The 15,294-nt window shown below is 44.7% G+C and overlaps 1 protein-coding gene across 9 annotated transcripts in view; it reads right to left on the reverse strand.

The window, feature by feature from the left end:
• Positions 1-119: 119 nt before the first annotated feature.
• The window catches only part of GATAD2A (GATA zinc finger domain containing 2A), a 63,685-nt gene continuing 48,510 nt past the window's right edge, over positions 120-15,294 (reverse strand). For 5 of the 9 annotated variants that reach the window (XM_042794103.1, XM_042794104.1, XM_032986077.2 and 2 more), the window contains 9 exons: positions 10,682-10,811; positions 10,021-10,152; positions 8,362-8,451; positions 6,081-6,212; positions 4,767-4,955; positions 3,633-3,912; positions 2,797-3,086; positions 1,778-1,964; positions 120-830 (listed from right to left, as the gene is read on the reverse strand). In XM_042794103.1, the coding sequence (XP_042650037.1) occupies positions 700-830; positions 1,778-1,964; positions 2,797-3,086; positions 3,633-3,912; positions 4,767-4,955; positions 6,081-6,212; positions 8,362-8,451; positions 10,021-10,152; positions 10,682-10,811 (1,561 nt within the window). In that variant the 3' untranslated portion in view covers positions 120-699. The remainder of the gene's footprint in view (positions 831-1,777; positions 1,965-2,796; positions 3,087-3,632; positions 3,913-4,766; positions 4,956-6,080; positions 6,213-8,361; positions 8,452-10,020; positions 10,153-10,681; positions 10,812-15,294) is intronic. The other 4 variants (XM_042794105.1, XM_042794102.1, XM_042794106.1 and 1 more) reach the window with 4 other exon arrangements.

The following is a 15,294-nucleotide window of genomic DNA, read 5'->3' on the forward strand; positions in this document are numbered from 1 at the left end:
AAAAAAACAAAAAAACAAAACAAAAAAAACAAAAAAAAAAAAACAACAAAAAAAAACAAAACAAAAAAAACCCCAAAACAAAACAAAACAAAAAAACCCCCAAACATACTCAACCAGAATTTGAGTTTGCACTTATTTATCATTAGCTCATCACCAGAAGATTTTGAAACATTATAATCTGTAGACTGCCTTCCTCACTGGAGGAGGGGCAGGGAAGAAAAGGAAACATGAACTCGGCTCACTAAATGCATCTGCAAGATTGGGTTGGAATTCCTCTCTCCTTGAACTGACATCCACACTCGATCGCGAAGGAACACCGTGTTCCTGGTGAACGGGTCATTATTAATAAAGAAACCGAAGGCAGAGAGTCGTTTAGTCCTCCTTTTGTGCTGGTGACAAAAAAATCCAAACTAAATACATAAAGCCAAAAAAAAATAAGAATTCTTCCCCTTCCCTGACAGCCTTCATCATCAGTCAATCATAAGAATCTGAGAACCAAATGAGCTTAAGTCTTTCCCACCCACGTGGTGTCATTTTCTCATTGCAGGGACAGCAGCACTCGATGGGATGAGGAGTGGTCTTCTTGCATCCTATAAAGCCTGGGGCATATCCAGCTGGGATTAAAGCAGATTCCACTGTAATGTGGTATAAAAAGGATGGCAGAAACAGGAAAGTCTTCCTCTTGGGCATTCCTCTGCATTATTTCCACGTGGCGGACTGTGGGATGGACCGTGGGGGAATCATATCCAGGAGATATTCACGCTGGCGGTCTACTGCTGAAGACGACTTGTGCACAGCTAAACTAGGATTAACAAAAGGTAAAGCCCCACCTGACGAGATATAAAAGAGAAGAGAGAACAAGTGTCACAGTATGATACAAACACGAGACACCAACAGTGGCAAAACCACACTACTTGCATTTCATCCACATGAAACCAGATTCTCTAAGCATGGGACACTACTAGCCATGCAAGTCAGACACCTTCAGAAGATGAAAGTGTCCAAATTCATCCAAACAAATAGGAGCAAGATTTTGTACCAGAAATGAAGATTTGAGCAGGCTAGAGCTCTCTGCAATGAAATTATGTTTTAAATGATATATTATGCTGTCAGGAATAAAAAAAAAAAAATTGAAAGAGATCCATCCAATACTGGGCAAGAAAGTAGATCACAAAACAGCTGGTTGCTACAGTGTTTCCTTCCTGGAGATCCTGCTTATCATTTAAGAAAACAAATGACTCTTCTCAAGTCAGATTCTTATACATAGAAAAAAGATTAGATTAGAATTTATAAATTTCCATTTGTTCAAAGCAACAGCTTCAGTTATTTCAAATCCTAAGGAACGCTGGGTGTGCGCACTGTAGCCTCACCTAGAGCAAAACCATCTATTTACTGTACGCTGCTTTCAGCAAAAAGAAAACACCAGTCAAAATGAAACGACCGAATTAAACTCCCAGAAACCAACGACCAACTCCCGCAGCGTGGTGCTGGCTGTGCATACGGACTCAACGATGAACGGTCTGACATTCCATCTGTTTAGTCTACTTGTAAAGGTGTAAAGCGGTAGTTTTTATACGGTAGCACCACCTGATTGCCCCTTTCGAGGTACAGAAACGACACCAAAAGCAAGTGCCAACAGCAATGCTAAGAGCAAAGCCTCATCAGGCTTTCATGCAGGAAGTGTCAAAGAGAAAGCATCCTTACCCAAAGAACTACGATTGTTGGACAGAGTGCAGCTACTAAGTACAAATAAAAGAAACTTTAGAGAAAAATCTACCTGTATTGATGGGAGTCTTCTTCCAGGCGGCAGCGCTGCCCTTGCTGACAGGTCTCTCAGCATGCTTACCTGGCCTACTCCCAAGTGCTGCTGCAGACGATGCATTCTGCAACTTGGGTGACTGGCTAAATGCATGCAACACTCCTCGCGGAGCTCCAGGAGGACCTCGAGACATCTGGCTAGAAGTCTGGTGAGAGAGAAAACGGGAAGACAGGCATAGCAGTTTTCTGTCTCTCAAGTACAACAGCCCCGGTAAATCTTTACGGTCCCTCTCGCCTTTCTCAGCTTCTTCTGACAACACTGGAATGCGTTACTGTAGTTTTAGGGCTGAAAAATTCCAAGACATCTCTACAACAAAGTAAGAATCAGCTTTCTAAAGATGAGGAATTATAATCAACTGCAAAGCAGCGAAAAACGTGCAGTGAAAGCAGCTTCATACACAGGCAACACAACTTCCCTGTCCTAAATAACCAGCACTTTGGTTATTTCAACTCAAAGTGGCACTTAAGCAGATTCTGTCTTCCTCCAACTGGAAGGTGGTTACAAAAGGTGTGAGACCCCCAGTCGCCACCATGGATGGTTGCTACCATCACCTTAAAACTTCACAAGCAACATTATGTGTTCCTGACTCAAGCCAATTTTTTTTTTTTTTTTGCTATCTTAGGTCAATTTACTCTTGTGTCTTTGGTGCTGGAGCACCTCTTTCCATTTGGCACATCCTAAAAAATAAATCAGGAACAGACTTTGCAAGATATGAATTAAACACCTTGGATAATTACAATGACTCTGCAGAAAAACACCACTCTCTTCTGTTCTTCGGGTACCGAGAACATGCTTTAAGTCTTGGGTCTCCACATGACAAAAACCACTTTTACCAGCCCGGTTTTAAGCTTACACTCACACGCACTGGGGAGCTTAAAGAAAGCAAGGTGATGCATTGGTTTTGTGCCCGCAGCCCCAACCCTTGTGCTGGGAGCCTGTAAGCACCAAGACCTGGCTGCTGGCGGACGGAGCCTCACCTGCTTGAGCGAGTGGTGCTGCACTATGGGGTCGGGCTTGCTCTGTACAGGAGAGGCAGTCTGTTGCAGTATCCTCTGCTCAATCTCCTGCTCCTGCTGCAGTGCTTTTACGAAGGCAGCCTTCAGTCGGTTAGTGTGCTCAGCTTTCAAGGCCTTTTTCTGGTTCGATGTCATGCAGGTTTCACACATAATGGTTCCGTTCTTCTCCTCCCTCCAACGGCAGGTGAAGTCAGTCTTACACTGAGCACACATATAGGGCTCGCGAGATGATACAGCAACCGAAACTTTACCTGGAGAACACAACCAGCTTAGCTCAGCTCTGTCTGCGGCTTCTATGAATGAATAATACTTGAGAAACCTCAAAAACATTCCAGCATAAAAAACCCCAACAAACAAAGCAAACCCTCCACCTGTAACTATCCTTAGTCTCAAGCCTTTTGCATTAGTAAATCTTTAGACTCTACTTCTGAGAGTGTGTCTGTAGGTATCCAGCAGATTCTTCTTTAGCTACTGCTTAGAGAGTTCAGCGGTGACGGACAAACACATGGCTGATAGGAAGCGAACAGCTCTGAGGAGAACTGGATGCATTTTAGAGAAATCTTTACAATCAGTGTCTAGCCTATGAGAAATCATAACTTTTTTTTTTAAGACATTTTTTAGGATTTTTAAATAAAACGAGTTTGAAAACTATTAAAGGAAGTGAATCCAAGATTTGACAGAGTATGACAATTTAATTCTGCGATGCCTGAAACTCACTGCTGCCTGCTATCGAAGTGAAGTCCAGGCAGGGAAGACTCTCTCCTTGCCTCTGAGTAACATTTTTAACGCCATCTCACCTTGAGTTTCCAGCAAGTTCTGCACAACTTCTTCCAACCCGACTAAGTAAATAAATTCGTTATTGGCTGCACTTGGCAGGAAGTTCATCTCAGGCGCAGGCGGCTTGGGAGGAGGGATCTCCAGCAGCGTCTTCTCCAGCTGCTTCCGCAAGGCGAGCTTGGCGGCAGCTTGCCGGCTGGCCGGCGAGTCGTTGGAGTTGACGATGGAAGCGGCGCTGGTCGTCGTGGCGTTGGCCTGAGCGGATGTCACGGTGGTACCTTTGATGGAAGTTGGTGAAGCCTGGGAGGGAAGGGGACACAGCTCAGGGACCAACGCCAGCGGGTTCGGCGCTGCCGAGACGCCCGCTCCTCTCCGCCGGGAGACCAGAGGGAGGGAAGCGTGGGGCTGTTTGGGTGTGGTGAAGGCTGGCTGCGTGGGACTAGACCAACAGCCTGCTTCTAAATCTTGTTTTTTTGTGACTGAACAGATCACAATACATACATTTGCTGCAACACTGTACCTCCTGTTACAAATATTACCTGTCATCTAACACTCTAATTCTTTTTCTGAAGAACATCCCTCTACTGATCATTTTTATGAGGTGGTTTTAGAAATTCTAAAGAAGAACTCAGAAACAAGTCCTTTTCCTTATGATTTTGTCAAAGCACCGACTTTAAATTGCTTCCTTTATCTACAGCACTTGTATGGCAATATCAGTGTTAGATTGCTGTTAGTTGCTGCTTCAATATCTCTCGGTGTTTCAAACAGGAGCACTAGCCCATTTTCAGTTCTGTTTACCAGAACAGTCATTTATGCTTAAGGAAGAGAGGGAAAAAAAAGATATCCTAATGGACAGCTTCATATTGAAATACCAGATGTGAAATGAGGTGCAACATTCAGTTCACTAAAATAGAGATTTCTTTCCAATATTCTGTAATGTTTTTCTTCATTCCTATGTACAGGACGTGAATGTGAAGAGAGGAAGGGACTGGATGGGAAGAAGAAAAAGGAGCAGGCACAAGCAACCGCATCAATTAGATGACAGCAGGCCATGCCAATTAGATACAGTAACCAGACAATCAGTAATTAAAACCATTTATCTGTCCCTCTGAGATGAACGTTGTGCTGGGCAGCAAATATCTTGCGGAGCTCACCTGCGGGATGTTGACGAGCAGGCTGGTGTTGGGGACGTTGGCGACGCGGATCAGGCCCTGCTGGATAATTCGCTGCCCCTGAATTTGTACGCTGGGGACCGACGCCCGCGGTGCCAGCAGCAGCGGAGGCGGCCCCGTGCTGGAGTGCTGTCGGATGTTGTGGATTTGCTGGGAAGACACAGAAATGGGCTGATGTGATGGTGCCATGAACGATGGGGGGGATTAGAGAGCGGGAAGTAAGCGGTGGGATTTGAATGGGATGACACGAGACAGTGGAAATGAGGCAAGGCAGGGAACGCAAAGAAAGCGTGATAATTAACACCCATGTCAAAATGTGATGTTTTTCACTTTCCCTCTGTCAAAATGAAACAAGTAGAACATTAACGTGAAAAGAGATGCTTGTATGTGAGGCCATCACATCACAGCCAAAACAGCTGAGCCGAAAATCTAAGTTTCCCAATCAAATTTCTTTCAAGATGTATAGGTGTTAAGCCTGTTTCATTTTAAAGGCATTAGGAAAGCTATTTCTCAGAATGAGTTTTTCTCCATAATCAGAAGAAAATTAAATACCAAATCTCTACCTTCCTCCTTAGTGCTGGCTGTGCAACAGATAAAAGCAGACCTTTCACTGCAAAATAAATCCTCATTTAACAAGGGAATATTTTCTTCCTGGTATTCCAAGGAAGTCATAATTTAAGAAGACTGTATCATATTGAACATTGCTTTCCTACTCCTTTAGTGACACCACTATTTTCTGTTATAGGTGATAACGACCCTGCAAAGCAGCACTTTTAGACTTCCAGTTAACTATCTAATTTCAGCAGCTCTTATTCAATCACGAGACAGACACAATGAGGAAAAAACCCCTGAGTTTTAGCATTTGAAAAGGTGAAACTGATATGACAGGAAGAATAATGAGGGGGAAAAAAAAATGGAAGAAGAAGGGATTGTGTTTCATTTCCTCTGCTGCCGCTCTCCTAAAAAGCAGGTGAAGCTGGAAGCCCGTAAATTAACTTTCATAATAAAGGCAAACAAACCACTGTGGTGCAGCTAAGGGAAGCAGCTATGCAGGTAAGGCAGTATCCTGCATCACCACAGGATTTTTCTCATGCTTCACTGGAAGCATTATGGGACAGCACAATAAGCAGAACTGGAACAATGCAGGACCTTTCAGTAGCAATATACCTAGCCAGATTAAGAAATTCCAGCAAGAACTTCATAGGTTCCCTCCAGACAAGCAGAAAGATGACTAAGAAAATAGTTAGGATGCATTAAGGAAAACCAGAGTAGGTCTACCACAAGGTAAATACTTACCTGTGCTCCTCTGACAAGAGGTGGCATTACTATCTGCGTGTTTTGCTGAGTTCCTAATTTTGAAGAAGTCTGCTGCCCTCCACGGACCAAGGGAGGAGGAATAACAGTGCCTGGTATACGTGTAGAAGAGGTCTGCAAAACAGAAAATAGTTTACTCGCATTGTTTTATTCTGGTATGTTTACATGCATGCTCTCTTCTGCTGCTTAGCGTGCCACTAAAGCAGCATCTGAAGTCTTATGCAGCAATACAGACATACGTGAGGATGCGATGGCAGAGTGGCTACATGCTCAGGGATTGTTCTCTCTCACCCTGCACGGAACTCAAACGGTAAAGAGCAGTCCTGAACAACGTTTTCATCTGACCTCCCGCTGCCGAAATACAATAGCTCAAGAACTGCTGTCCTGAGACACACCAAAGAGGCACGCCATAACCCGAGCACGAGAGCAGGGGGTACCCGAGAGCGGCTCTCCTCTCTGGCTGATGCGATGGATGCAGTAAATGTCTTCAGCCAAAGGAGATACTGTAGGACAAGAGATGGCCAGGCTGGCTATGGTGCAGTTAGTGTCCAAAAAAAAAAAAAAACCAAACCAAAAAAAAAAAAACCAAACCAAAACAAAACAAAAAAACAAACAAAACAAAACAAACAAACAAACAAACAAACAAAAACGGTATTTTGGGGACGGGAATAAGAGAATGGGGAAATACAAACTGCTGTCTTCAAGAAGCATAGGGCAGACAGAAGTTGGAGATGCAGGAACCTGGGGAGGTGAGCAGACTGGGCATGGGCATGCATGTGGGAAGGAAAAAAGGAGACCGGAAAAGGGGAAAGCTTTAGGAAAAAATGTAAAAGAAAAGGAATTAGGCTAAAGAAGTTTGAAAAATTGCTTCCCATGCTGTTTGGGCTTCAGATTGCATTAAATCCTCAAAGTTCCTCATGATGCTATAAAAAGGTGATACGCTTCCATGCTTCACTTGGGTTCCTGCAGACCACTAACGCTGGGCAATCGAGCCCGAGAAGCAGTCGTTACTCAAGAGCAACAAACCTCTCCATCCTATTCATGTGGCTTTGCGCATCTTGCCACTTCCCTCACTCAAGCCCCAAACTGACCATCATCTATGAATGAAGACTGAAAACGCCGAAGCTCCCACTTTCACAAGTTACCATGTGTACAGACGTACACATTTAGGCAGGTGGGAAGTTTTATCCACTTGTGTCATGCCTTTCAACTGAAGGCCAAATGTTAACTCAACTCCTACACGCAGGAATTAGTAGAGTTTTGACAGTCAAGCAAAAGCAGATGGAGGTTAGGTTAATTTGCCCAAATACCACATATTAGACAGAATAACTTCAATTCTGGATTCTTAGCTCCCAGCTCTCTGCTCTGTCCAACTGAAGTTTCACTGTCTGATCGCTGAAGGTTTAACTTGTGGTCCAGTTCCTCTGAAAGTGCTGTCTTCAGTGAAGGCAACTTGCCTCAAGGAAGAGATTATGCCAACTGACACGTTGCTTTAGGTTTTGTGAATGTTTCCTAAATGGATAGCAAATTTACCTCTTCCACTGAGTATAGCATTCTAGTGGATTTTGAAATTAAGAGTTGCCATTTTCCAAGTGAGAGCATCTTGTGCTGAAGCAGTTTTGAAATTTGTTTTGAATTAACCCAAGGTAAATAATGAGAAATGTTTTAAATCCAAAAGCAAAACAAGATACTAGACTCAAGAGGAAGATTAGGTTGACAGATGTCAATTGTCTCTGCCTGTTGTTTTTTTGTTTCTTTTTCCTTCCCCAAGGCTTTCCAACATCCCATTTAATTTAGTCTTAACCAAGATCTTCCCTACCATCATGTGCCATTCAGCCACCAAGCCAATAGAGAAAATCATATGATTCACTCAGCTCTTACAGTTAATCATACTGAGGGCACAGTTAAGTCTCTTGAGGGTACGGCAACAGGCTGCCACAACAGTTCTGTGACATAACTCCATGACATCCTCTTTTGCCAAAAGGTTGTTAGTACTAGCATGGATGTTTTTACAAGCAGAGTGGATCAGGATGATCAGCCACTGAAAAATAAGCTTATGAGAGTTATCTCCATGTGACATCCTACTTTTATCTCCCACCCCAAGCATTCTTAAAAAGCTTATAGTGGGGTTTGGGGAGTTAAAAAAGCAGTAAAATTCCACCTGGCTCTGAGCCATTAATGCGATGGGGCTGTCTTTCCTGCACTGTGCACCTTCTTCTCTGCTCCATGCCCTAAACCTGGCAGCCTGGCCCACCCCACTGACCTGGAGGGATGGTTTGCCAGCAGGAACGCTCTGCGGTCCCCGCACCAAGGGCGGAGGGGTGGCCACAGCACTCCCAGAGGAACCAGCAGGCTGGAAGAGGAAAAACCAGAAAGAAAGCAGACGAGTGTAAGGGTGTAAGCAGAATTACAGAAGCTAAGGGAATAAAAGCATTTACGTCCTTGAGCCTCAGTAAGAGAATCTTCAAAGACTGTGGTTTTCCCCCCTCCCCCATCCCTTTCTTCCTCCAAGCATCTCAACATGCGTATTTAAACGAAGACATTATTAGGTAAGTATAGGTAAGATTACACCAGGAAAATGAGTCTGTACACCAAAAGCAGAGCAATCTAGAAATCTATTTTAGCACACTCAGCTTAGAGCCCACTTCAGTCTTATTCAACAGTACCACTAGTCTCAACTAACTAGGTTCAAGCATTATGCAAAGTGAAAAAAAGTTCAAGAAAAAAGCCTTCAGATATTAAGTAGTTTAGGATATGCCATTTCACCCTAGTTAGTTCAAACATCTGGAGCTCATTGCTCAGCATTCAGCAGTGAATCGAGTGATGCAGGTACGTGCATTAGTTTTAATCCTATCTACTGAAGCCCTCAGAAGTCCAGGAGAAAGATGCCAATAAAACCACCAAAACCAGCCAAGAGAGCTGTATTAACATCCATCTGCACCTTGAAGTGCACTTAAATCTACACATCGCCCCCATCACAAAAATCCATCAAGTCAGCATCACACGCTGTAAAATAAAATTGTTTAGTTGCCATTGTTACAGATACTTGAAATTTCGCCTGTGCCTTGATAGCAGCGCGTGGGGTGTTCGCACGCCCCCTCGCCTCCCAACCTCCTCTGCTCTCCTGCCACCCTCCACCTCTCCCCTTCAGTGCCAGCACGAACGGCACATGTAGCGAGCAGACCGGGCAACCACGCTGACAAAAAGGCAGACTTGCTTTGCTGGGTTAGTTACTGATGAGAACAGCTCTCCTCCCAGCTCTCTGGATATTGCGCGTGGTTGTGTGAGATGAAGGGTGGGGAGAAAAGAGGAGGAAGGGAAGGGAGCTTGGGGTGGGAGGGCTGAAGCGTTCCTTCCAGGGCCTGCCTGGATTTTTTGGATGATGAGAGTGTGCAGCTGAGCGCAGACTTACTTCTCCTGGTAAGACCTGGAATCCAGACCTGGGCTCCTGTGACACAGCACGAAGTGCAGCCCTCGGCCACCAGCTCCCAGAGCCTGGGGTTCAAACGCTCTCACTCTACCCATCAGCACATTTGTTATGTGCAAGAATCTCCTCCAAATGTATTTCCGCAATCTCTAATGCAGCGTTAAGGACTGGATGGATTGTTTAATAACTGGAAGTGTATTACATTCATAAATGCATCTGAGTTTTAACAAAAAGGTCTTCTGCTTTTGAATACAGTTGATAGGATAAACCGTCTTGTCATTTGGTCTCGGCAAGACAAGTAAAAGGAATTCCACAAAAAGGAATGGTTAACAGGATGAACCACTATAAACTTTCATAAAGGTTTTATGAAAAGTGAGATATGCTTTAGCTGAAAGCCATCTCATGTTCCATAGGCTATGGCAACTGCCATGGTCATTTAAATTTCTTCCCCTCCATTTCAAAAGATGAGATAAGTATCTGTAGGAAAATAAGTACCTTCTGAGTAGTGGTCTCCTTCTGGATTTGACTTTGCCGTAACTTTTTCAATAAAACAAGCTTTGCTTCTTCTAACCGTAACTCTTCTTTTAGTTGTTTAATCATTCTCTCACGTTCCTCTGGACTGCTTTTCTGCAGGGCCAGGTAAGGCAATAGAGGGTGGGAAAACAGGGAGGAGGGAGAGGGAAAAGATAAACACCATACAAGTTACGACAAGAACTTACAGCACTGTAATTGTCATGTAGGTCTTAATGTCACCGACGCCTGCAATATATGGACACAAGCTGAATATGGAGAAAGATCTCAAAGGCCAAAAAGTTTCTGAGATATTTACTTGTTTTGCTAGTTGAAAAGTCAAACAAAGAGCCAGACAACAAATCTGTATTATGCCATGCTAAGTAAGGGACACTGCGTCCACTAAAAAGCCAATTCTGAAAAAGGTGCACTTTTGAAGCATATAAAAATCAAGGAGTTAAGAGCCTGAAAAAAATAAAGGACATCAGCCTTTAACAGCTTCAAGATTCTCCACTTGCAAATCCATCTTTATAAAACCACATATCCACCTGACCCTGTGATCACAGGTGCCTATGCAGGAACAAGTGGTGCGTTTTCTTCTTTCTAGACGGCACAACTTAAAGTGTGTCAAGACAAGAAGACTCACCATGAGTGCCTCTGTGTTGGTCTCTTTTAATGCTATTTTTGTTAAACCATTCATTCTAGGGCTAGAAGGTTCATTGTCGGATAACACTATAACATCCGGTGAGGGGACTCTCTTTTCTCTCTTTATTTCACTGCAAATCGAAAGAAAAATACAGAGAGCAAGTTAATAAAAACAAGCAAACAACTACTTTATGCTGCAAAATAATGTTATTTTCAACCTTCTGCTAGATTAATCCCAAATCTCTCAAATTCTGAATAAACCCAGCATGGATGAGCTCAACCAATTTCTGCTCTCCTTGCTGTTGGATATTAAGCTTCCCAGTACAAAAGCATGCCACAAGGCAAGATGCAGCCACCACACACAGCAATGGTGAATTCTGACAAATTAGAAGCTTTTCCACCAGCCATTTCACTCCCCTTAGAAGACAGGGAGGCTTTTGAGGGCTCTGCTTGCACCAGGAGAAGACCACATCCCACCCTGAATCCAGGGACAAACAGGTCACTTGATGCTTCCCTTTAATGTGCTGAAAGGCAAAACCATACCTTCTTTTTCCTTTTCTAATGCAAATATTTTTAAATTGTGACTTTTCCCCACCCAAGTTACCAAATCTGAAGGAAACCCAACACAAACAATTCACACCTATTCACTTACCTAAGTTTAAGTACTTTATGGCATTATTTTCTTTCTACACCAATACTACTAAATTCTTTTCTGATATGAACAGTGGAAACCTCTAACAGTCTCAACACAGAGGGACACATCCACACAACCTCATCAAAACCCACTGAAATATGTCCAGACTCATATTGATTTTAACTCTTTAGTTGGCTTTAATGCTCAGTGTCTTGAGCGATGGCTGCACCTTCCACCTGAATTCCTGACAATAAATTACCTCTTGGCTCAATTGCCTATGATTATCATATAAGAACAGAATCTTAAATTACGTGAGCCAAAAGGGACAGAGATGACATGATGTGACAACGGACACCAGTGCCTCTCCTCTGCTGCACAAGCTGGTAACTGTCAGATCACCTTTGGTACCAGGATTTGGGATTTCAAACTATGAAGCATAAATATTTCAAAGCAAGGTTTGCGGCACGTGATTGCCAAGAGGTTCAGGAGGAGCTTCACAGGAATATGGCAGTGAAGTCTTCTGCACTGCCCTGGAAACAGTGACAGTGTTTGAGAAAGGGCTGACAGCAAGAATTTAGGAGAATGTAACACAAGTAATTGTTTTGTTTTTCTTGTAACCCAAAGCCAGAAGCAGGAATGGTAAAGTTTACAGCAAGAACCTTCTGGCTTACAGTTATGCATTAGACAAAATGCATAAAGAATTTGTATGAAGCAAGATGAAGCAAATATTGAAGTGTGGTTTGTATTATTCACAAATAAGAGATGTGGCATATAAGCTTTGTACTTCTAAATAACAGGCAATTACTACTTAGACTAAACAACAATTTCTAGACTTAACTGATATGCCACATTTATTAGGAATACAATGATTAACAGAAATGAACCCTTATCATCTTAATTAGTGATGCAAAGGATATTCACACCAAATAACAGCACTGAAAAGCTGTGTACCCTGATAAGCTTTGAGAAACACACACCTTCAGTAAATGGCTCAGGGCAGGTCAAGCAGTATTTCTGATATTGCAAACCCAGCCTCAAATAGTGCAAAACCTAGCTTTTAAAATACTGTTTCCATGCTAGTGGAAAATATAAAGAAAAAAGTGGAGTGTCCTCTAGAGGGCACAGCAAGCTAGTAAACTGGAGTCATGTAAGTCTGAAACAACCTCAGAGTTTAACAGTGGCACAGGTGAAGTATTTCCAGCCTTCTCCTGTATCTGAATGCACCAAACTGGCTCAAGTCGCTCTTAGTGGGGAAGTAACTGGGTTGGGCCAGGCTCTAACTGGCACGGTGAACCTGTCCCGACGGCGGTGCACGGCAGGCGTGCAGGGAACGCACCGGCGGGTTGAGCCCATCACCGCTGAGCCTGTCCCAGGTGATGGCTGGAGCAGCTCTGTGTGAAGGACTGATGCTCAACTGGAGTCAGGCACTGGCTGTTTCTCCTCAAACTTTGAGGTTAGATCCCTCGTAAAAAGCACGGACAGTTATCTAAAAAGCTGAGAATCACATAAACACGGGGATTTGAGCAGCCAGCGTTTGCCACCTGAAGCAGCCCACTCCCAAAGTGCAAGGGCTCTTCTCGCCAGCTCCACCCTTGAACCAGCCCACGCAGCTGCAGGGAGAGAAGCTGCAAAGAGCTACGGGGTCAACCCGAACGCGTCCACAAACACGAGGCGGCGTGAAGGATTTTCTCTGGCTACAAATGACGGGCTCCACCACCGGCGACGCTTCGCCCCGTTGCCAAGCCGTAGCGAGAGCAGCCCGGCTGCCATCGATGGAACCTGGGAGCTGCCAACGGGGCCATGCCGGAGCTGCCAGCCCCCTGCTCCCGCCAGCTTTTTGGGAGCCGAAGCGGCAGCGTCTGAACCCGTTTCAGATGGCGGCATCGGGGTTCTCCCCTCCCGCACCGAGCGGGGCCACCGCTGGGTCATGTGACATGCCAGGCACGTGACCTGCCACGGCAAAAACCATGGCAACGGCCGGTCCCAGCCGGTGCTGCCCGGCCTTCATTTTGTGAGGTGAGGTCGGGCTCAGGTGCCAGCAGAGAAAATGGAGCGGCCGTCCCCGGGGGTCCCCACAGCTCCCCGGGGTCCCCTGCCATAGGCACCTGTGCCAAGGCTCGCTTGGCATTCTTCAAGGAAATGAGTGAGAAACGGCAACCCCCCCCCCCCCCCCAAAAAAAAAAACAACAAACAAAACAAAACAAAAAGCTCCCCCCAAAAAAGCCTTAAGAGAGTCACCGGACTGCATGGTGGAGTCCTCCTAGTTTTATTTGCAGGCTGGATGAGGAAGGCCAGGCTGACAGACAATGCCTGCCGGCCACCGGGCTTTCCTGGGACAGCACAAGGAGGAAAAACCTTAATCCTGAACTACTTCAGGAACATGTGCCTGTAACAGAATGACGAGACATTTGCAGCAACGTGTGATCAACAGAAGTTTGTGTTCATCAGCCATCTGAACACTCCTTGGAAAAAAAAGCCACAACAAGTTTCAAGAGGAGGGGGAGCGCGCCTCGCAGCCTGCCAGCCAAGCCTGGGATTGCTCGGCCGGGGAGCTGGGCAGCACGGTGGGAAAGCGGCCGTTCACGCTCTCGATGCACGACAGACTTGTTCCAAACGCTTCTCATCAGCCCACAGCCCACACCTGGGACATCAGGGGCCGGGATGGATGTCGGTCTGCCCAGCCAAAGCGACCGGCAGCTGCCTGGCCAAGCCGTGATACCGCACCGGGCCTTCCTGCAACGGACCAACAGCACCTCCACCAAGGAGCTACGGCCGCCACAGCCAGGGATCCCCTCTGCTGTTGAGGGTACCCCCGCTTACCTCCTCTCACTTGGGAGGAGAGCAACAGCAAAAGAAAGTGTCTATGCAAGATATCACCGCTATGCACACACACAAAAAAAAAAGCTGCCCGAGCCATTCCGTAGGACCACGGTATGAAATCTGGAACTAGGAAATAAAACCTTGCCACCAACAGCTCTGCAATAAACCCCCATCCCGTATGCAGGCTGTGAAGCAGGAGACAAGACCAGGACAGCCCGTCACAAGCCTGACTGTACTTCATCTAGGGTCTTCCCCAAACCCGTAAAATTTCTCTGTTTTGCAAGATACATTACGATATTCCTGACAGCTACATTACAAGACGCTGATCTAATAAAAGCTGCATTAAAAACCACTACATTTAAAATTTTAAAATCATGCACTTCCACAAAAGTATTAGTCATATTTATTTAGGACCATCCACCTACACCAACTTTGAGACTGTTGACATGTGACCTCACAGAGAAAAGCCCTTCTTGAAGAGGGGAGATACTATATATTTTTTAAGGCAACACATACCAACCACAGCAACCAAGTCGACTTATACTCAGTGTTACAGGATTTATATCAGACAGCATGACCAACAGTGAATGAGGTGGCACAAGATTGAACTACAGAAATGTAGACCAGAACTGTGCAAAACAATCTTCCTTCAAAAAGGAGTTTGCTTTACTCTTTTGTTAGTCTGTGTGTAAAGCAAAAAATTTAAAGCAGATGTTTCAAAATAAGACAGACAATGGAAATATCACCACTTTCAGAAAAATACTGCCACCAGCAGTTAATAATTTGGGATAACTGCCCTGATACTCTGACCTTTATCCTCTGAAGCCATCAGGCATATCCTTTAGCTAAATAAAGACATAGTTCTATTATTCTCCCTTCAGCTTTCATAAGTGTTGCTGTCTCAATCATTTGGACTCTACGTTAGAAGATGAAAGCAGGGTTGCTGCCCGGTTACGTACACCCATTTAAGCATTCACAGCAATAAAACACAATTTAACAGAGTCCTTGCAGAAAGTTTCTGTAAGGAATCAAACACAGACCTCCTAAGTCACTAAATACACTAAGAAAAAGGCCATGCTTCCTCCAATATCCTCTTTTAAAACCCCAGAGCACAAGGACAGATGCATCATGCTATTCTAGAGTTTTCCTTACTGTCTTGG

Source organism: Tyto alba, unplaced genomic scaffold, assembly GCF_018691265.1.
Source record: "Tyto alba isolate M040663 unplaced genomic scaffold, T.alba_DEE_v4.0 Super-Scaffold_20000042, whole genome shotgun sequence".
Classification (NCBI taxonomy): domain Eukaryota; kingdom Metazoa; phylum Chordata; class Aves; order Strigiformes; family Tytonidae; genus Tyto; species Tyto alba.